Source organism: Acomys russatus, chromosome 20 (assembly GCF_903995435.1).
Source record: "Acomys russatus chromosome 20, mAcoRus1.1, whole genome shotgun sequence".
NCBI lineage: Eukaryota > Metazoa > Chordata > Mammalia > Rodentia > Muridae > Acomys > Acomys russatus.
Window position 1 is genome coordinate 61,409,221 of NC_067156.1, and position 19,251 is coordinate 61,428,471.

The window sequence follows — 19,251 nt, forward strand, 5'->3', positions numbered from 1 at the left end:
CGCCCCACCTCCCCTTTGCAGCTGATGCCCAGGCTTAAGAAAACCTTGACTTATATCTAGTGTCTTCCTGTCTCGTGACTTCTAGCATGTAGGCCAGATAATGTGGGAACCTCCTCCGTCTGCTTCCAGAGACTCGTAACCCCACTTTGTCTACAGAACTGAGGTCATCACTCACGATGTTGCTTTGTTTGCTTGTTTTCGACGCTGGTTCCTTTGAGCCTTAACATGTTCCTTAAGCAACCCCAATAAATAAATAAAGTTCACCAGGCTGGACTTGGGTGGGATAATTTCTTTGGTGTGTTTTATAGTGCCCCCTATCTATAGTGAAACAGTGTTTGTGTCTTCCCAGGAAAGTTCATACAACACTCACAGGGGAAGGGGCAGGGAGGATTGGCCTAGCTCACGAGAGCCAGAAGACCTAAAAACCAGAGCAGAGATGCTTCTGTGGTGGAGAGACAAGCCTGCTGCCCCTGAGTCCAGCCATTTGTCCCTTACCATCCAGAGCACACAGTCGCTGAGTCCTCATGATGACAATGCGGTTTTGTTTTTTAAGATGAAAAAACAGGGCCAGAGAAACCCATGGTTTAGTCCAGGAGGCAGGCACAGGGTTCCATTAAGTTGTAGTCTACCGCCCGTTCTCTCACGCTGTCTAACCCACCAAGGAGCCATAACAGCAGCACATTTAGTACCTGAGACTCCTGTGCTTGTTAGCTTTAAGTAATACAATGCCCTAGTATAGTGTACTCTTTATTATGTAGGGTCCATTACTATATCTAGTATACACACACATTACACTGTAAGGGCTGGCTGGGCGTGGTGGTGCACATCTTTAATCCCAGCACTCTGGAGGCAGAGGCAGGCCGATCTCTGAGTTAGAGGCCAGCCTGGTCTACAGAGTGAGTCCAGGACAGCTAGGGCTCTCTCACTCAGAGAAACTCTGCCTCAAAAACAAACAAACAAACAAACAAATATTATAAGGGCTGTACAGGGATACGTTTAAGTCTTTTTTTTAATGTGTCTATAGTTTTATGTACGTATTTTTCATTGCATTACAGTGCTTCATATTTTATGTGCTTTCCTGTTTCTTAATCCCTACTTTGCTTCATCTAATTCGCTGGGTAACCTATTACACTATGATTACGGTTTTATTTCTATAGTTCCATTTGATAACTTTGAAAGCTTCTAGTATTTATTTATTTATTTATTGAGACCAGGTTTCTCTGTGTAGTCCTGGCTGTCCTGAAATTTGCTCTGTAGACCAGGCTTGAATTTGCAAATCCACCTTCCTCTGCCTCTCAAATGCTGGGATTAAAAGTGTGTACCACCATATCTGGCTGGGTTCTAGTTCTTTTGAAATACTTTATCTTCTATACTCTTCTAACATATGAATCACATTTAAAAACCTGTCATTTTATACCAGTATCTAGATATGCTAAATACCTGTTGCTACTAATTTTTTTTCTTCCTGGTTTCACTCATATGTTCTTGTTGCCTGGCGTACCTGGTACATTTTGTTGATATGGAAAAACCATAGATATAATTGAGATCCTGGATGCCCCAGAGGTTTACCACTGTTTGAGAGGGAAGAAAGAGTGCTGTTAGCTTGCCTGAACCCAACTGAGAAATCTTTGTGAAGGCTATTTCTTTTTTTATTTTTTTTGGTTTGTTTTGAGACAGGGTTTCTCTGTGTTATCTTGGCTGTCCTGAACTCGATTTGTAGACCAGGCTGGCCTTGAACTTACAGAGATCCGCCTTCCTCTGCCTCCCGATTTGCTGGGATTAATGGCGTGTGCCACCACACCCGGCTGTGAAGACTATTTATAATTTGTGATCTATTTCTAAGTTATAATTTTTTTCAAGACAGTGTTTCATGAAGCCCAGGGTGGCCTCAAACGTGCCATGGGGCATTAATGTTTTTGCCTGTTTGTCAGCATTGCCTGCCACACCGCAATTCACTGGTTGCAGGGGGCATCCCGAGAGAGAGAGGACTCTTGACCACAGATGGGGCCAGTACCCAGAGTGCTCCAAGGAATCCTTCACAGACCTTCAAGGATTAGGTGGCTGCCACTTGTCGGAGGACTTTCTGCTGGCCCTCTTAGTAGGGGCTGACAGGAAAGCCATCCCATCAACCGATGGCATATTTGTGAGTCTCCTGAGACCATCAAGTGAAACCTGGTGGCAGGTGAGCATGTCGGGGCTCCCAAAACTCACCCCACCACTTGGGTATGATAGATGACAAAGGAGCCACAAGTGCCCCCCGAAAGGTGAGAAGTTATTGGGGGACCTTCTCCTACACAGCCTGGGTTTGGGAACTGTAGGAGAGGCTCTGGCAGTCCAAAGGCAGCAAGGAACATCTATTCACGAACGCTGTTTCAAGTTCAAAGTTCATGAACACTACTTTTATGAACTTATCGTTTCTCTCCCATGAAATCCTCACCACTACCTTTGTTTCTTAAACACACCCACAAGCAGCCGTTCTTTTCTTTCTAATAGAATTCATTTTTTTCCACACAGAATCCTCTCACCTGTGGAATTCTCTCTCACACACAGAATTGTCTCTCACACATAAATTATCTCTCACATCTTCTCTTACACACAGAATTCTTTCTTGTACACAGAATTCACTCCCATACACACAATCCTCTCTCATCCATGGAATTCTCTCACATACACAATTCTCTCTCACACATAGAATTCTCTCGCATACACAGAATCCTCTTTCACACAGAACTCTCACACACAGAACTCTCTCACATATAGAATTCTCTCTCTCACACAGAACTCTCTCACACACAGAATTCTCTCTCACACAGAACTCTCTCACACACAGAATCCTCTCTCACACACAAATTCTCACACAGAATTCTCTCTCAACACAAGTCCTCTTACACAGAGAATCCGCCATCACACAGAACTTTCTGTCACACAAAATTGTCTTTCACACACAGAATCCTCTCTTACACTTGGAATTCTCTCTCACACAGAGAAGCTCTCTCACATACACAGAATCCTCTGTCACACATGGAATTCTTTCACACAGATGTCTCTCTCTCACAGAGTCTGCTGATGTACACACATGTGGTTAACAAGACACAGTGCTGGCATCCTTAAAGCTTTTGGGAACCCCAGGGTAGTTATGCTTAAGAGAGCAGGGGGCGGTGGTGGAGAGATTGCTCAGTGGTTAGGAGCACTGGTTGCTCTTCCAGAGGACCTGGGTTCAATTCCCAGAACCCACATAGCTGCTCACACCTGTATGTAAGTGAACTTCCAATGCACAGAAATCTGACAAAACACCAATGAACATAAAAAATAAATTGGGAGGGGGAGGGAGAGGGGGTGAGGGAGGAGAGGCAAGAAGGAGCTATGGGTGTGTGATGGCAGTAGTAGGGACTGTAAGCCACGACCCTCACAGCACTTAGTCACATAGGTCTGGGCTTTTGACATACACTACATTGCACATATTTAAAGTACACAGTATATAAAATATAGTGACACCTATTTGTGTGTGTGTGTTTACACGCTTGTGGGGTTAGGCATGCTTGTGTATGAAGCCCAGAGGTGGGTGTCAGGTGTCCTAGACTATCTCTCTGCCTGCCTTATTCTCTTGAGATGGGGTTCCTCTCTGAACCTGGAGCTGGGTTGGCAGCTGGCAAGTCTCAGCAACCCTCCTGTCCCCTCCCCACACCGTCGGGGTTACAGGTGCACCCCGCACCCGGTCTTCAGATTCTTATCCCAGGGTTCTTACTTGCTGAGACATCTTCCTAGCTGGAAACCCATGACTTTGTACAATTGATATGTGCTAATATAAGGAAAATTGAATGAAGAAAAGATACAAGGCAATGTGGCTTGATACATGGGGATACTTATAAAACCATCACTACAATTCAAAGAATGGCTGGGTGTGGTGGTGCACATCTTTAATCCCAGCACTTGAAAGGCAGAGGCAGGCGGACCTCTGTGGGTTCGAGGTTAGCCTGGTCTATGAGACAGGGTTTCTTTGTGTAGCCCTGGCTGTCCTGGAAGTGCTGGGACTTAAAGGCGTATGCCACCCACCACTGTTCTGCTCACATTCCTTTTTAACTTTCCTGCATGTTGCTTGTCCCATCCCCTGGCGACCACTGACTGAGCTGTTTTCCGCCATCATAGGCTTGTTCCGGTCTTCTGGAGTTGTATGTAGAGGCAGTGCGAATCACATTTACAGCCGTGCCCTCAGACGCCTGCTGACTTGGATGAGCACCGTCTTTTTACAGATGAGGTCAGGGAAGGCATAGGGAAGATTGTTCAGCTGCCTGAAGTGGCCAGTTTGACCGGTGAGGGCTAGAGCCCTAACCACTGTAACACACTACCCCTCATGAAGGAGGTCTCAGAGACTTCTTTGGACCTGCCGTCCCCTATCCAGAGGTTAATGCAGAGTAAGGAAGGTTTGCGGGAGAGAGAAAAGTTCAGGGGTGTGAAGCTAGTGATGGGAGTGTGAGTAAGCTGCCAGGGTGGCTTTAGCTGGAGCAAGCCTGAGCAAAGGCCAATAAATTGGACTAGAACCAAACCCCCACCTGCCCTCGTTAGGGTTTCAATTGCTGTGATGAAACACCATGATCAAAGCAACTCGGGAAGGAAAGGGTTTATTTGGCTTACACTTCCTTCCACATCACTGTTCATCATTGGAGGAAGTCAGGGCAGGAACTCAAAAGGGCAGGGACCTGGAGGCAGGAGCTGATGCAGAGGCCATGGAGGATGCTGCCTACTGGCTTGCTCCCCATGGCTTGCTCAGCCTGCTTGCCTGGAGAACCCAGGACCGCCAGCCCAGGGGATGGCATCACCCACCATGGACTGGGCCCTCCCCCATCAATCACTAATTATAAAAATGTCCTCCAGGCTTGCCTAGAGCCTGACCCTATGGAAGCATTTTCTCAATGGAGATTGCTTCCTGTCAGATGACGCTAGCTTGTATCAATTGGACATAAAACTAGCCAGCACACTTGGAAAACCCTAGGAGGCCTGGAGGAGGCTTACCCTAAGCCCAGAACCGGGAGAGTGTTGGTCGGCTGCAGCTTTACCCATCTAAATTTGAGCCATTCTGGCAAGACATTTTTTGTTCCACTATGGTAGAGAGCTTCTGGTCTGCTGTCTACTAGGGGTGGACCTGAGGCAGGGGACTCAGGCCAAGTTGAGTGGAGGGCAGTTGTGACCTCAAAGACCCTTTTGGGGCCTGGTTGGGTTGAAAAACCTGGTAGTTGGGTTGACTTTGACCCCTGAGCCCAGGGGCTAGGGGTGTTTGGAGCTTTCAGACTATCCACTCAGAGCCAGGCATTGGGGGGCGGGGTGTGTGTCTCCATAGACACCAATTCCTCCTTCTGAGACTAGGGCGCTCTCCCAACACCTCTCTGCTTGTGACATTGGCTGAATAAAAGTAAAGAAATTGGACCTCCCTTGGGGATTCCCCCCAGAGAAGGGTGCCTAGGGAAGGCCAGCCAGAGCAAGCCTTTAATGAGCAGTACCTGGGTGCAAGGCCCATGTAGTCACAGGGAAAGCACACGGAGCTGCTGCTCCCAGTCCCGCCCCCCCCCCCCCCCCCCCCACCCCCTCTTCCCCAATCCCTCGTGATGACTACCACAGCAAAACCCAAAACAATAAATAGCGACAAGAGGGCACTAACAATGACGGCTTTACCTAGCAAAGCGGCTGCGGTGGGGGACCTGGTGGTACGTAACAAGCTAAAACTGTAAATCACACTTGGAGACCCAATCGATACACAGGGAACTTGACCCAACTCTCACCAGTGAGTGTATGTGCCAGTAGTCCTGGGCAACAGTGTGGGGACTCTCCAGGCTTTGCTGGCACGGCAAGAACACAGGGTCACAGCCCAGCTCTGATGGCAGCGTGCAGCGCTATCCCGGGCTGGTAGCCGATACTCTGAGCTCCCTTCTCCAGGGCTGTGAAACAAACAGGCACCAATATTCTAAGACTCCCGGTTCCCTATGCCCTGGTCTGGGGTGAATGACAGTTCTGCCAAGACCCCGGCTGGCCAGTGACAGGAAGACAGCAACGCTCGGTACAGGGAGCAATTTTACTGGAAAGATGAGAGGAAATTGCATCTTTAATAATTCACCGGCCAGTTTGGAGAGAGGCAGGTTGGCGGGCTGCGGAGCCGCCAGGCGATCCCAGCCTCGGTTCCTGGAAATCCGCTGGCTCCAGAGCCTGCCCAAGAGGCCCCGGGGCCTCCATCTCCTCCCGGCTGAGGGACAGCAGGAGCCGACAGAGTCTAGACCAGGGTGAGAGGTTAAAACACAACCATCCCGGGAACCCGCTAGATTGATATCCCCAGCAAAAAGGAGCCAAAAGAATCGATACGGCAGCCCAGGCGGGCAGCCAAGTGGGGCCCAGCGTGGTGGAGCCCTGGCAGAGGAGGGTCCTAGGCTTCAGCCGGCAGACTGGGGTAGAGGTGCTATCCTCCACCACACTCCCGGAATGAGGAGGTGCCATAGGTAGGTGGGGAATCAGTACTGTGCTGGATAGCCTGTCCAGCCAGTGGGGTGGAGGGCGGCGACGTGCTACCCAATGTCCTTGATTGTCACAGGAATGTCAGAATGTAGCTGGAGACAGAAAGGTGAGGAAGAGAGAGGGAACAGAAGTATGCAGGTTGATAGATAACCATGCCGTGTGAGGGTACCAGAGGAGACATGAGCCAGATTCTGATCTCTGGAAGTGATGACATTGGTTTCTACCAGCATAGGTCTTCACGTATCCCCCTGCCTGTGCCCCCTCCTTCTGAGAGGGACCTTCAGGGTAAGAAGAACCTGAGGCCCTTTAGTCTGGGAAGAACACTGCTTTTGTAGGATGTCTTTATCAGCAAGCCTTTTCCTGAAGAGTTGGAGACTCTCAGGTAGCTAACTTGAAATTTCAAAGCCTTCCTAGGTGGGTCAGTGTTAAGTACAAACCCAGTGCAGTGAGGGGACACTCCAAGGGGAGATCAGATGGGGTTTGAGAGGATGACGGTGGGGGGGGGGGCGCAAAGTAGCTTGAGCAGAACACCTTGGCTTTAGCATCCCTCCTCCCCCCAAATTAACAGAGGTGACTAAAGGGTCTCAGAACACAGCGTGAGAAGCAACGCTAACCTTCTATGACATTTGGGAATCTAGAACTTAAGGAAGCAATACTCACCCAGTGTGATGGCCCAAGCCTGCAGTTTCAGGAGGCGGGAGGTAGATGGCCTCAAGTTTGAGAGCAACTTGGGCTACATAGCAAGATCGTGTCACCAAGTAAGCAAGCAAAAATCCAAGCCAACCAAAGACAGACTCATTCTCACAAACAAGCAATGGCTGGTGTGGAGACTTTAAGAACAGGCCAAACATGCAGTGTCAGAAATCAGGATGCAGGACACCCCCATGGAGATTAACATTAAAAAACATTAAAAAAAAAAAAAAAAAGCCAGGGGGGCAGTAATGCACACCTTTGATGCCAGCACCCAGGAGGCAGAGGCAAGTGGATCATTGAGTTCAAGGCTAGCCTGGTCTACAGAGTGAGCTCCAGGTCAGACAGGGCTACAGAGAAACCCTGTCTCAAAACAAAACAAAATGAAACGAAACAAAACAAAACAAGCATCATAGTTTAAAGAGACAAGTTAGTCATATGATCACCTCTCAGTGGACAGTGCCAGGTGCCTGGTGGGCTGGAGAGATCAAACTGGGGTGAAGATCAGAACCCATTTTGTTCACCTTGGAGTTACCTTGGTGGCCCTTTGTGTTCTGTTGGGTCACCAGAGGAGCCAAGAGCCCTGACCAGAGCCCCTGCTGTGCCCTGGAAGCAGATGGGCTGGAGCAGGCTGGTTGTCTTGTATCATGACATGAAGGATGAGGGCTGAATGAGGCTTCTAGAACCCTGGGTATGATGGTTCCCCTGCCCCACACCACTAGAGCTAGTTGTCAGAGATTAAGAACAAACTGGGGACCCATCTTCCTTCAACTCAGCTCAGCAGGATGGTCCTCTGAAGCCCTACACATGGTGGTGCACACTGGGAATCCCAGCACTCGGAGACATCCTCCCCACCCCACCCCCGCCCCCGCCCCAAGTGGCTCCAAATCACACTGGTGACTAGTGGGAGTGATGCTTGTGTGACTTGAGTTGAAACTGTGCAGGCATGACTGGCTGTTCTGGAACTTGTCACAGTTGGCTCATCCCAATACAAGTTATAGAGAGGACAGGACTACAAGGTTTTGTGCCCGTGAGTGAGTGAATGAGCGCCTTTAAAATTCAGCTGATTAGACACGTGTGTTGAAAGGGAGAAATGTGATATGAGAAGTTTGCTCTCAGTTTTCTAGCTGGTTTTCCTCATGCAAGTCTTGATGGGTGCTGGGATTCCCCCTAGCTTGTCACCTGGTAGGGAGGGGCTGTCCTTTCTCCCTAGACTGGGAACGAGGCTGGACAAGCCCTGTAGTGTTACCTGAGGTCCTAAGTCAGGCATTGGCTCTCTGTCATTGGCATGTCATTGTCAGAGCCTTGCACCAGGACACCCAGCAATTGGGATGGGCTTGTGAGTGGATGGCTGTGGTCTGGGACCCTCTGCTGCCTAAGAGGCTGACACAGCAGGCTGTTGCTAGCTCTCATTTTCTGAATATATTTCCCTAATGCCCTGGGGCATTAAGAAAATCAATCTGAAAGCACTGGGGGCACAGAATGGGTCTCAGAAACAGGAATTTGGTGGCTAAGATCGCATAGCATGCTACTATGAAGTGAGGAACCAGCGCCTAGCTCACCTGGCATTCTAAGCTCTAGTATGGTAGCATTTGGAGATATTGGCAACGATTTCTTTTAAACTTAGAATGAAAAAAAAAAAAAAAAAAAAAGCCAGGTGGTGGTAGCACATGCCTTTAATCCCAGCACTTGGGAGGCAGAGGCAGGCATATCACTATGAGTTAGAGGCCAACCTGGTCTACAAAGCGAGTCCAGGATAGTCAAGGCTACACAGAGAAACCCTGTCTCAAAAAACAAAAACAAAACAAAACAGTTAGGACGAAGATTTAACTTTTAGGAAAATGTTTTAAATAATTATTGATTTATCTACATTTTTAAATAATATAGCCATGAAATCCAGTTTACACACACACACACACACACACACACACACACACACACACACACACACACACACACCCCACAGAGAGAGAGAGAAGCAGGCTTATGAAAGCAAAAGTGTTTAGGGCCCATAAGTATCATAGACAACCTTGAATCAGACACTCCCCACTCTAAATGTGCTTGCCACCACACTTCTGCCACAGTGGCAAACCCCAGCACCACAGCTCAGAGTATGGCTGCAAGGCCCACTGCAGGCGCCAATTCTACAAGACCATCACTGTTCTTCATGGTCAACATTATACTGTGCTCCCAGGGTGGCAGACAGTGGCTCTCAACCCTTTTTCTCTGGCACCCCATCCAAGGTATAACATACCCACACACCCTTAGTCAGAAAAGGGGTTCTCCGGGGTCAGGATTCTGGGAGCTATGCTGTGTGAGTGTGTCCTGTTTCAGCATACAGTTTGAAAAAAATGTCTAGCGGATCTAGTTTTTGACCTAACCTTTGAAGTGTCCACCCCACAGGAATTCTCTTCTCTCTTGGCCACCTGAGAGCTACTGCCCTTGGAAACTGGGACCCAGTAGAACATAAGGATCCAAACTTTGCAAGGTCCTCCCACACTTATGCAGAAAGCCCTGGTTGGCCCTGGTCTCCCTAAGCCTGGAGGGAAGCTGGGGAGCCTGTTCTGGCCCCACCTCAGCAGGCAGCTGGCTGTTCCTTTGTCTGAGTGTGTCTGCAGGGGACAGGGCGTGGGACAGAATGACAGGAGGCTTTCTTGGCTCTCAGGCTGGCCCTGGCTCTTGCACTGTTCGCCCTTGGTGCAGGTCAGAACTGCTCAGCTGGTATGGAGTCCCGCTCAATGGAAAAGCTTCATGAGGCTTCCGGCTCCATATCTAACACCACAAAAAATTCAAGATGGCTCAGTGGGGAGAGGTGCTCGTGGTAAAGGCGAAAGCAAGCACACACACGTGTGCACACACACGTGCACACACACGCACACACGTACACAAACACAGACACACGCACACACCACACACGTAGACAATAAACACAAAAACAAGGGGCTGGAGATATAGTTAGCAGTTAAGAGCACTTGTTGCTTTTGCGGAGGACCAGAGTTTTGTTCCCAGCACACACATGGTGGCTCACAACCACACTCATAACTCCAGTTCCAGAAGAGCTGATACCACCTTCTGACCCTTGAGGGCATCAAGAACACATGTGGTACACAGACCATGCATGCAACACACACACACACACACACACACACACACACACACACACCTAAAAATCTTAAACAGTAGACCAAGCCAGTCAACTCCAAACACCATTTGTCTGCCCACTTCCCTGACAGCATGAACCTCAGGCAGAAGCTCTGTTTCCCTGTCCAGTGTCCAGTCTCTGCTTTGGCTCCCAATCTGTTCCCAACCTTTGCTTTAGTACTCTAAAAGGCCTTTCTAAGTCTTGTGGCGTGAGCATGCTATCTAGATGGGTCACTCAAAAAGAAGTTTTCGTCTTTTGCATTTCCATAGAGCTAGGACAAATGTAGCCTGTTCTTTATAAGAGAGAGGAGGCACATCAGCAGAGATGGGAGTGAAGTGCTGGGCAGGAATATTTCGTGTTTGGATGACAGGCTGCCTGGGACTCAGTGATCTATACCTTCTAAGCAGGACCAAGTCACCCAGAATCAACCCTTTGGGTGAAGTTTCAGGGTTGGACCCCTCCTTTTCTCCCGGGGAGTCATCTTCAAACACTTCTCCTTTGACCTCATGTCTGTTCTCCTACTCCTTCATATTTTCATAAATTGGCTCGACAAAGATCTCCATCGTTTGATTAAACCATCACTTTCTTCTACCCAAGTCGTGTACGTTTGGTTATCCTCAGGCAGCGTCGTGGAGGCATTTGACTCAGTCCTGAGCAATGAATGAATCTCAATATGTCCTCTCCAGGTACCCTGGGCTGCTCTGTGCCTGCCTGAAGAGGTGGGTGCTCCACAGGGAGGAGTTGTTACTAAGAGGTAGTGTTCCTAGGCTTCTACACGGGAGAAACCGTGAAACGAGGGCGCGCTATCACATACACCTCATGGGGCTCATTTAGGACTTGGTGAAAGACGAATTTGACCCTCTGAGACTGGACAGCTATTTGCTGCTGACTTTGCCAGAGTCTCAGGCCTGTTAGAGGGAGACACTGCCAAACACTATGGGGACATTGCTTGGGATGCGGTAGGTCTAGGGGCTGGCTAAATCTGTAACGAGCCAAAGCTATCACAAAAGCCATTTTCTTCAGGAAATTCCACCACCCTGACTTGGCCTCAGAGGCCAGCTTTTAGAGACAGAAGTCCCATTCCTTTGCCTGTGTTATCTTGCAAGAGCCCTTTCAGGTCCCAGAGTCTGCTCTTGCTCTGGCCAATGGCCAGATGGTGAAGACTCTCCTCAATACAGAGAAGAAAGACTCGGCACACTTTTGTGGGTTTGGTATCATTTATTATTATTTTTTTTAAACCCACTTGTAGTTTGGGTTCCGCTAGGAAGCAGGTGGACGGAAGGGGATGGCGCGAGCAGGATTGGCCCATAGCTTTGGCGGGACTCTTCAGACCCTGCTCCAGGGAGGTAGGTCCTGTTGTCAGGCTCCCTGCTGCCTCAGGCCAGGCTCCAGGTCTTCTGACAAGTGCCCTGAGCAGAGAGGAGAATTCGATTCTCTCTGACCCATCTTCTCAACGACCCAGTCAGAGGTTTTCCAACACAGTGCCAGGCAGCTGAGGGACATCACGCCATGGGAAGGCCTGAGTGTCTGGGACAAAAAAAAAAAAAACAAACCAAAAAACAAAAACAAAAACAAAACACTGTCTGGCTTCTGATGCCAGATAGCAGCCTACTCAGAGGCTGCCTTCTTTAGTGGACCCAAGGAGCTGCTTCTCTTGGCTCCCGGGCTGCCTGGGCTCCATTCCTGCAGCTTGGGTGCCACCAGCGCTATACTTCCCACCCCCCACCCTTCAGACAAAATAAAATAAAATACAATAAAAATCAGAATAAATACCAATTGGGTCAACATTTACATTTACATAGATGGACAAGATGATCCCCAAACTGCAAAGGGGTACAGACTGGATAAGGAAGGGTGTATAGATGAAGATGGTTTGGGGCATGTGTTCCCCATGGTCAATGGTGGGGCTCCTGGTCTTGTCCAGGGGAGGTTGGGGGTCCTGCAGGAGCTGTGGTCCCAGAGCGTAGGCAATACGGCCAGTTCATGAGGAGGACAGTGACAAGCAGGCCACTTGAGTGGAGAACAAGGACCAACTCATCCTGACAGGTGGGGAAGTCTGAAAAGGCTCAATACCACATCATCATGGCCAGACGGGACAACACAAGCCTGAGAGAGGCAACAGCCAGGTATCCAGTTTTGCCTTCGGTTTATTCATTCAGAGGTGGGGAACCTCTGGCCTGGGGAGGTCAGGTGCCTGCACGTCCCCCATTTCCTGCCTGAGTAGTCTCCCACAGGAAGCTGTTCAGGCAGTGGTGGCACAGGCCTTTAATCCTAGCACTCGGGAGGCAGAGGCATGTGGATCTCTGTGAGCTTGAGACCGTCCTGGTCTACAGAGTGAGTTCCAGGACAGCCAGAGCTACACAAAGATTTTTAGGCCTTCCTGTTGTTTCTTTAAAAAATAAAATAAAATAAGGTTTTCTTTACACGTCTGAGAAAGTAGCAGGGATCTGCACTTAAAACAGACAGACAGACATTGGAAGTGACACATTAGGATGGGCCAGGAAGTGCTTTCAAGCAATGGAATACACTGGGCAAACTGTAAGTCTGGCGCCACGGGGCCACAACATGTAATTAAAAATATATTTATATATGTATACATATTTATATCTTGCATCTTCATACTGGTCCTCAAGGCCCTAAGAAAGGCTTCTTTTGAGGCAAGACCCCCCCCCCCACCCAATAGGCCATTAAGAAGGAGTTGCATTAGGCCCATGGTGCTCATGTAGCCATGGTCTCTGCCTCCTTAGGGGACACCAGCCCCTCTACACAGTGTTTGGGAGCCCCTGTATGGAGCCTACTCTATAAACCCAATGAGGAGTCTAGGAGACCTCCCTACTCCTGTGGCTTGAGTCCCCACCATCAGCCTCTTTCTTCCTCAGGGTCCTGCTTCATTCTTAGCAGATGCATATGTACACATGTGTGTGCATGCGCACATGTACGTACACACACACACACACACACACACGTAAGCACGCACACCACTGTATATAGACACCTGGGAAGCAGGCCTATGCAAGCACACCTGTGGCTCCCCAAGGCTGCAGGGGGAGCAGGTGCCCTTGGTCCTGGGCTGCCCAACTCCACACACACACTCATGATTTCCCTGGTGCCTTCTCTGGGCAGTCCATCTGCACTGCTCTTCCTTCAACAGCTCCTGTGGGGCTTGCACTGTCCCTAGGCTCCGGGCTCAGCCTCACGGCTGGAACGGGAGACGAGGCAGCGAGATGCAGAGAAAAGAAAAGATGGGAAGGAGAGGAAAAGGGAAGACAGCGATGCGGGGGTGGCCATTGACCTCTGTTATTCCCAGCAGGCCCTTTTGAGGCCCCATGTTGGGACCTGAAGATTTTGGTTGGAGAGAGCCAGGGAGAACTGGGGAGGGAATTCTCCCTCCCTCACCCACTTCCCTTTCTATTCTTCTAGACTTGGAACAACTAAGAAAAACCTTCCCTAGGTTTCACTTTAGGCAGCCTAAACTGAAATAGGAACGCTACTAGGAAGGCTCAAGAGCAGAGGTTCTCAACCTTCCTGATGCTTTGACCCTTTAATATTCACGTTCTTCCTCATGTGGTGCGTCCCCCCAACCATAAAATTATTGTTGCTGCTACTGTTATGAATCGTTATGTAAACATCTGATATGCGGGCTATCTGACACGTGACCCCTGTGAAAGGGTTATTCAACCGCCCCACAAAGGGGTTGCGACTCAGAGGTTAAGAACTACTGCTCAAGAGCCTCCAAACATGGCCCAGGAATGACCAGTTCCAGCACAAGGAGCAAACTGGGAAGCCACTGGGCTTGGGTCATCAAAGTGTGTGTTCTAGCTTCCCAGAGGTGAGGCCAAGGAGCCACCAGGGCACCACCCGGAGACCAGCCTCTTGGACCACTGCCTCATCCTCTTCCCTAGCTGTTAGAGAAGGGGGTTGCTCCCTGGGACCCAAGCCTTCCAAGAACCCATAGCTTCGCTTCTAGCCATGAAGAACTTCATCTGGCTGCCTGCCTGGTCACCTGCCAAACTGTCCCAGTCATGACCCCACAGTTTGCCCTCTCCCCAAGCAGCCTTGGAGGCAGGGCTTTTGGGTCGTGCCTGGGATGAGGTGAGGGCAAGGGCACAGACTGTGAATGAGGCTCCAAGTTCCTTGGAGCCAGCAGTGGGCTCTTTCTCCAACAGTTGCTTGGACCAGACTTGCATTTGGTTTTAATTTGCCAGCGTAGTTTCTGGCCCTGTTTGCTATAGCAGGGGCCAGGGCAGGTCCTAAGGCAGTCAGGGGGGACAGTATCAGCCCTTTGGAAGCTAGCAGTGGACAAGACCAGAGGCACTGCAGGAGAGGGGCCCAGGAACACAGGATTCCAGCAGGGACCCCCATTGGGGCAGAGGGTTCCAATTATTAGCTGGCTCCTGGCAAGCTGTCAGTGGCTAGATTCTTTCCAGAGGGGGCAGGGTTTCATCTCCCACTAATCAGGGGGGGATTCTTGAAAGGGGGGGGGTGACCGTGTGATCACATCGAGGGCATTTTCATTGAGAAAAGAGACTTCAAAGCGACCGACTTTTGAAAAACAAAATAAAAGGGTTCAAGCTGAGCTGTGAGCCCCAGCTCCCTTCTCTGCCTTGGGGAGCAGCAGGCCCTGGGGCTGGAGGCCGAGGGTAGGAGGAATCCGAAGTTAGGAGGGTGGAGGTTAGGAGGTTAGAGGGGGGCAAAAAGCCGCTCCCCAGCTCCACCGGGGCTGACAAAGGCCGCCAATTACGGGGCTGGTGGCTGGTGGGGACCGTGCCCGCCTTTGTCCTCCACAGACATCTGCTCCGCATTGCCTGCTGCCAGTTGGCGACTGTGGCTGACAGCACGTGGGAACAATGAGAGCCGTCTCGACCCACTTTTTCAGCCTTCAGCAGTCCTGGCTGACCCAAGTGGTGGCCAGAGGTGTGGGAGGCTGAGAGGCGGCTGGAGACAGTGAGGAGAGGCAGAGATTCCTCCCATAAAGCTCTACTAAGGGGAGGTGGGGTGATGGGTTGGAAGGTAGGGGGCGGGGAGGACCAGAGCTGAGGAGAGCAAGGAGGGGAGAGCAAGGGCGAGTGACCACCAGGACAAAGAAACATGCTTCTCTTGGTGGGAGCTGCCACAAGCTCAGGCTTGGGGGCTGCACAGGGGGTGGGGCGTGGGGAGTGGGGGGTGGGTAGAGCTCTTCTGAGTGAGCCAATCCCCTCCTCGGCTGGCTCCAGACTGGCCACCCTCCTCACTGCCTGCCTCCCTGCTCAATTCGCTTTCCCACCAGGGCCACCCCTGTCCTTTCGCCTGTCCATCTGGCCCCATGCGCCAGGGCCCCAGCTTGCCCACGGGCTGCCCACCAGGCCCCCTTGTCTGTCAGGCTGTCAGTTTCTGGATGGTCCTGTTGTAGTACTGCATGATGGGGGGCGTCAGAGGGTTCCAGCTGTTGGCGTGGAGTTCGATGACCTCCAGGAGCAGGGACCTGGTTAGCATGGACTCTGAGGGGCACAGCATCTTATCTCGTGCGCTGGCTAGGAGCTCCGTCATCATCTCAGGCACCTGTTCCTCTAGCAGCCGGCCCGTGCTTTGTAGCTGTGGGTGAAAAGTGTGGTCAGGATGGGGCTTGGACCCCCCACAATATGAACCCTTTAAATACTTGGTTGGGTAGGCTGGAGGCGAGGATCAAAAAGATCCGAATTGTCCTAGGGACATGCAGATCCAGGCAGGACTAGCCAACTGTGAGATTTAACAACCATCTGCCAGCAGAAATGCCCGGAACCAGGATATTGCCTGCTGCCCAAGCCTGACAGCAACTCACCAGGAACTCACCTTTTGTGTCTTCTACCTCAGAACCCGCCCCCCCCACTCCTGCAGGAAGCTTTCTCCGCCTACAACTTAGACCCTCCCTTGACCCATTGGTCTGCTCCCTAGGGCGATAAAATATCTCTGTGGGAATTTCCATTCGCCAGGGATAGCTCTGGAGAGAGATCAGTGCTCAGTGCCTATGTGTGCCTGTGTGGAACATGAGGGAAGATGGGTCTCCTTTCTAAGCAAAAAACCTACCTCTAAGCCCTGGAGCTGACCTCTGCCCACATTTGTAATAAGAGGTAGGAGAGAAATATGAACTGAAAGAGAAGGCCAGCCAGGCAGTCTTGGGAGACCCATCAATCTTGGAAGAAACAACAAAACAAAACAAGGAAGCAAGCAAGCAAGCAAGCAAGCAAGCAAACAAACAAAAAAACCCCAAACCTGGCCAGGAGACGCTCCAGTCTTTCTGAACTTCTGGTTAACAACCCCTGCAGGACCCTTTCCATACAATCTGACCCTCATTGTCACTGCACTCTGGCTTGTCCTACCCGATTTTCTGGGCCCCACCTTTCCCACAAAGCCTTTCCCTCCCTTCCCTCCCCTGATTTCCAGCGTTGCACACTCTTCCCATATACTCCCCAGCCACTGCGCGTGTGCCGGCCTTGACGCAATCTGAAGGAACAGAAAGAAGGAACCTCCTCCCATCTTTCCTTCTCATCTCCCCAAGCACCTCGCAGGTGCCCAGCTGGAGCCCAACCAATAACGGTCATGACCGTCCATCCAACGAAGGCTGCTGCGCAGGCTCTTGGGATCTGTAAGCTCCAGGGGTGTGGCCTTTGCAACTTGGATGGAGCTGCCTAAGCATATAGTATGCTAGCTAGCATGGACAGGCTGGCTCCCTATGCTAGAAGGCCCCTTTGTCTATGTGCCACCCTGAGTGACTTCTGGGCTATCTGTAGAGGGCCAATATCTGGCCCAAGGTCCCAGCCAGCCTTGGAAGGAAGATCCCAGAAAAAGTTTCAGTATTCAGTGGCTACCTCTAGAGATCAGGAATAGTGCCTCCCAAGAACCAATTGAGCATTTGGCATCTTCTCCTGATTGCATATCCCAGGAGTGAAGGGAAGTCTTTGCTAGGGGGCAGCCAGCCAGTCACCAGCAACCTCTTAAGTCATTTGTGTGGCATGCCTGATCCACATAGCAGGGGGTCTTGGGACAGGGAAGTGGACAGTGCCAGCCTGTATTGATTCCCTTAGAGAGAAATCCTCTACAAGTCTGGCTCCATAGACATCTCCGGACCAGTGGCTGCTCCAGTGACTCTTGTTCCACACATCCCCCCAAACCCCCCATTCTCCTATCCCTGCCCCGCCAACCGTGAGGCCTGGGGGCTCGTGAGTCTGGGATTAGGCCATCTGAGGCCGCTGCTCACCTCCATGGAGCAGCAGAGGACAGCGTCTTCCTTCACATCCTGAGACTGCAAGAGCTGTGGAAGAGAGGGCAGAGAAGAAAGCAGTCAGGCTGGACACCGGCAGCTCGCCCCTGCAGGTGGGCCATGATGGTTGGTTGTGCTCACTCCTGTCCTGGCTTTGATGCTCTTGGTGACCAGCATCTCCTCCACTGGCCCAGGAGCCAGGGCTGGGCTATGGGAGGGAGCTGAACCATCAAACACTGTTCTTCATTGGTGCAACACTGCAAGCTCAACGCCAACTGTGAGTCATCCACAGCGAGTGCATTTTAACCATGGCCATGGCCAGGCTGCTGTGACCACATCTCACCAAGACTTCCTCCACAAATCCAACCTGTCCTCTTGGACTCTCTTTTTAGAAATTGAGATACAACTCATCTAATATAAAAATTCACTTTTTCCCTCTTTTTTTGACAGAAGCCTCATGTAGCCCAAGCTAGCCTTAAATTTGCTATGTAACTGAGGATGACCTTGAAGTCCTGTTGCCTCTGTCTCTACTGCCCAAGTTTTGGGATCAGGGGTGTGCTCACCATATCTTGACTTTTTTTCCCCCTATTTGAGACAGGGTTTTGTACTATAGTGTAGGGTGGTCTCAAACTAGCAATCATCTGGTCTCGGCCTCCCCAGCACTAGGATTACAGGTGTGGGCGCTACTTTTGGCTCTTCCCTCAGCATTTTCAGTGTAGAACTGCATGCCTCACGTGGATCAGTTCTAGTTCCAATCTCTGTAATTTTTGTCCCTAGGAGACTCTAGGCCACCCCATAACCACAGACCTCGATGCCTTACCCTACTCTGGCCCTGCCCACACATGACTCAGATAGGCCTCCCTGTAGCAGCTTGGTGTGTAACTGATTGCCTATCCACTTGCCACTGACGTCTCTTTGTGGTCCCTCACATTTATCTCTCCTGGTGTGCCTGATGTCTTACTCCCTCCATCACAAATGAAGCTCTATAAGATCAAAGCCTCATTTGTCCACCTTTGTCCCCAGCCCCTGGCACAGGTGCTTAGTAAAAAGAAAGTATTTGCTAGTAAGAGTCGTTGGGAGGCAGGAAGATAGGCTGCCAAGGAGGCAATGTCTGCAGGAGGCAAGAGAAAGGACAATTTGAGAGGCCACTGCCTTCGGGGCAGATATATATATATCTCCTTAGGAAGGTAACAGTGAAGGGGATGTGAATAGCACTGGCTCGCACACCTCCCTTGTCAGAAAGGACACAGTGCAGAATTACAACAGATGCTGCTGCAAACACACAGCTCGCATGCCCGTGACATCTAGGGCAGCCATTCTCAATCTGTGGATTGTGCTGAATGACCTTTTCACAGGGGTCACATGTCAAATATTCTGCAGATCAGATATGCACATTACAATCCATAAAATTAGCAAAGCAACAAAATTACAGTTATGAAGTAGCAACAAAATAATGTTATAGTTGGGGATCACCACAACATGAGGAACTGTATTAAAAGGTCACAGCGTTAGGATGGTTGAGAACCACCGTTCCAGGACCACATGGTGACAATCACCAACTTTGGAGCCTCTGAGCCAGTGTTATTTCCAGAACTTTCTTCTGACCATGTTCGTACACACTTTACACAACATACCCATTATCTACTTCTTTCTATTAGAGCAAAAGACTGATGGTAGTGTGGCCACTTCCTGATACGTCTGCACA

The 19,251-nt window shown here is 50.4% G+C and overlaps 1 protein-coding gene across 3 annotated transcripts in view; it reads right to left on the minus strand.

Annotated features, from left to right (window-relative positions):
- Positions 1-19,251, minus strand: part of Ctif (cap binding complex dependent translation initiation factor) — a 464,175-nt gene that overhangs the window by 247,835 nt on the left and 197,089 nt on the right. For 2 of the 3 annotated variants that reach the window (XM_051163669.1, XM_051163667.1), the window contains exons 10-11: positions 17,544-17,597; positions 14,825-15,901 (exon numbers count right to left, since the gene is read on the minus strand). In XM_051163669.1, coding sequence (XP_051019626.1) covers positions 15,686-15,901; positions 17,544-17,597 — 270 coding nt within the window. In that variant the 3' untranslated portion in view covers positions 14,825-15,685. Of the gene's footprint in view, positions 1-14,824; positions 15,902-17,543; positions 17,598-19,251 lie in introns of those variants that run through there. The other variant, XR_007832477.1, reaches the window with a different exon arrangement.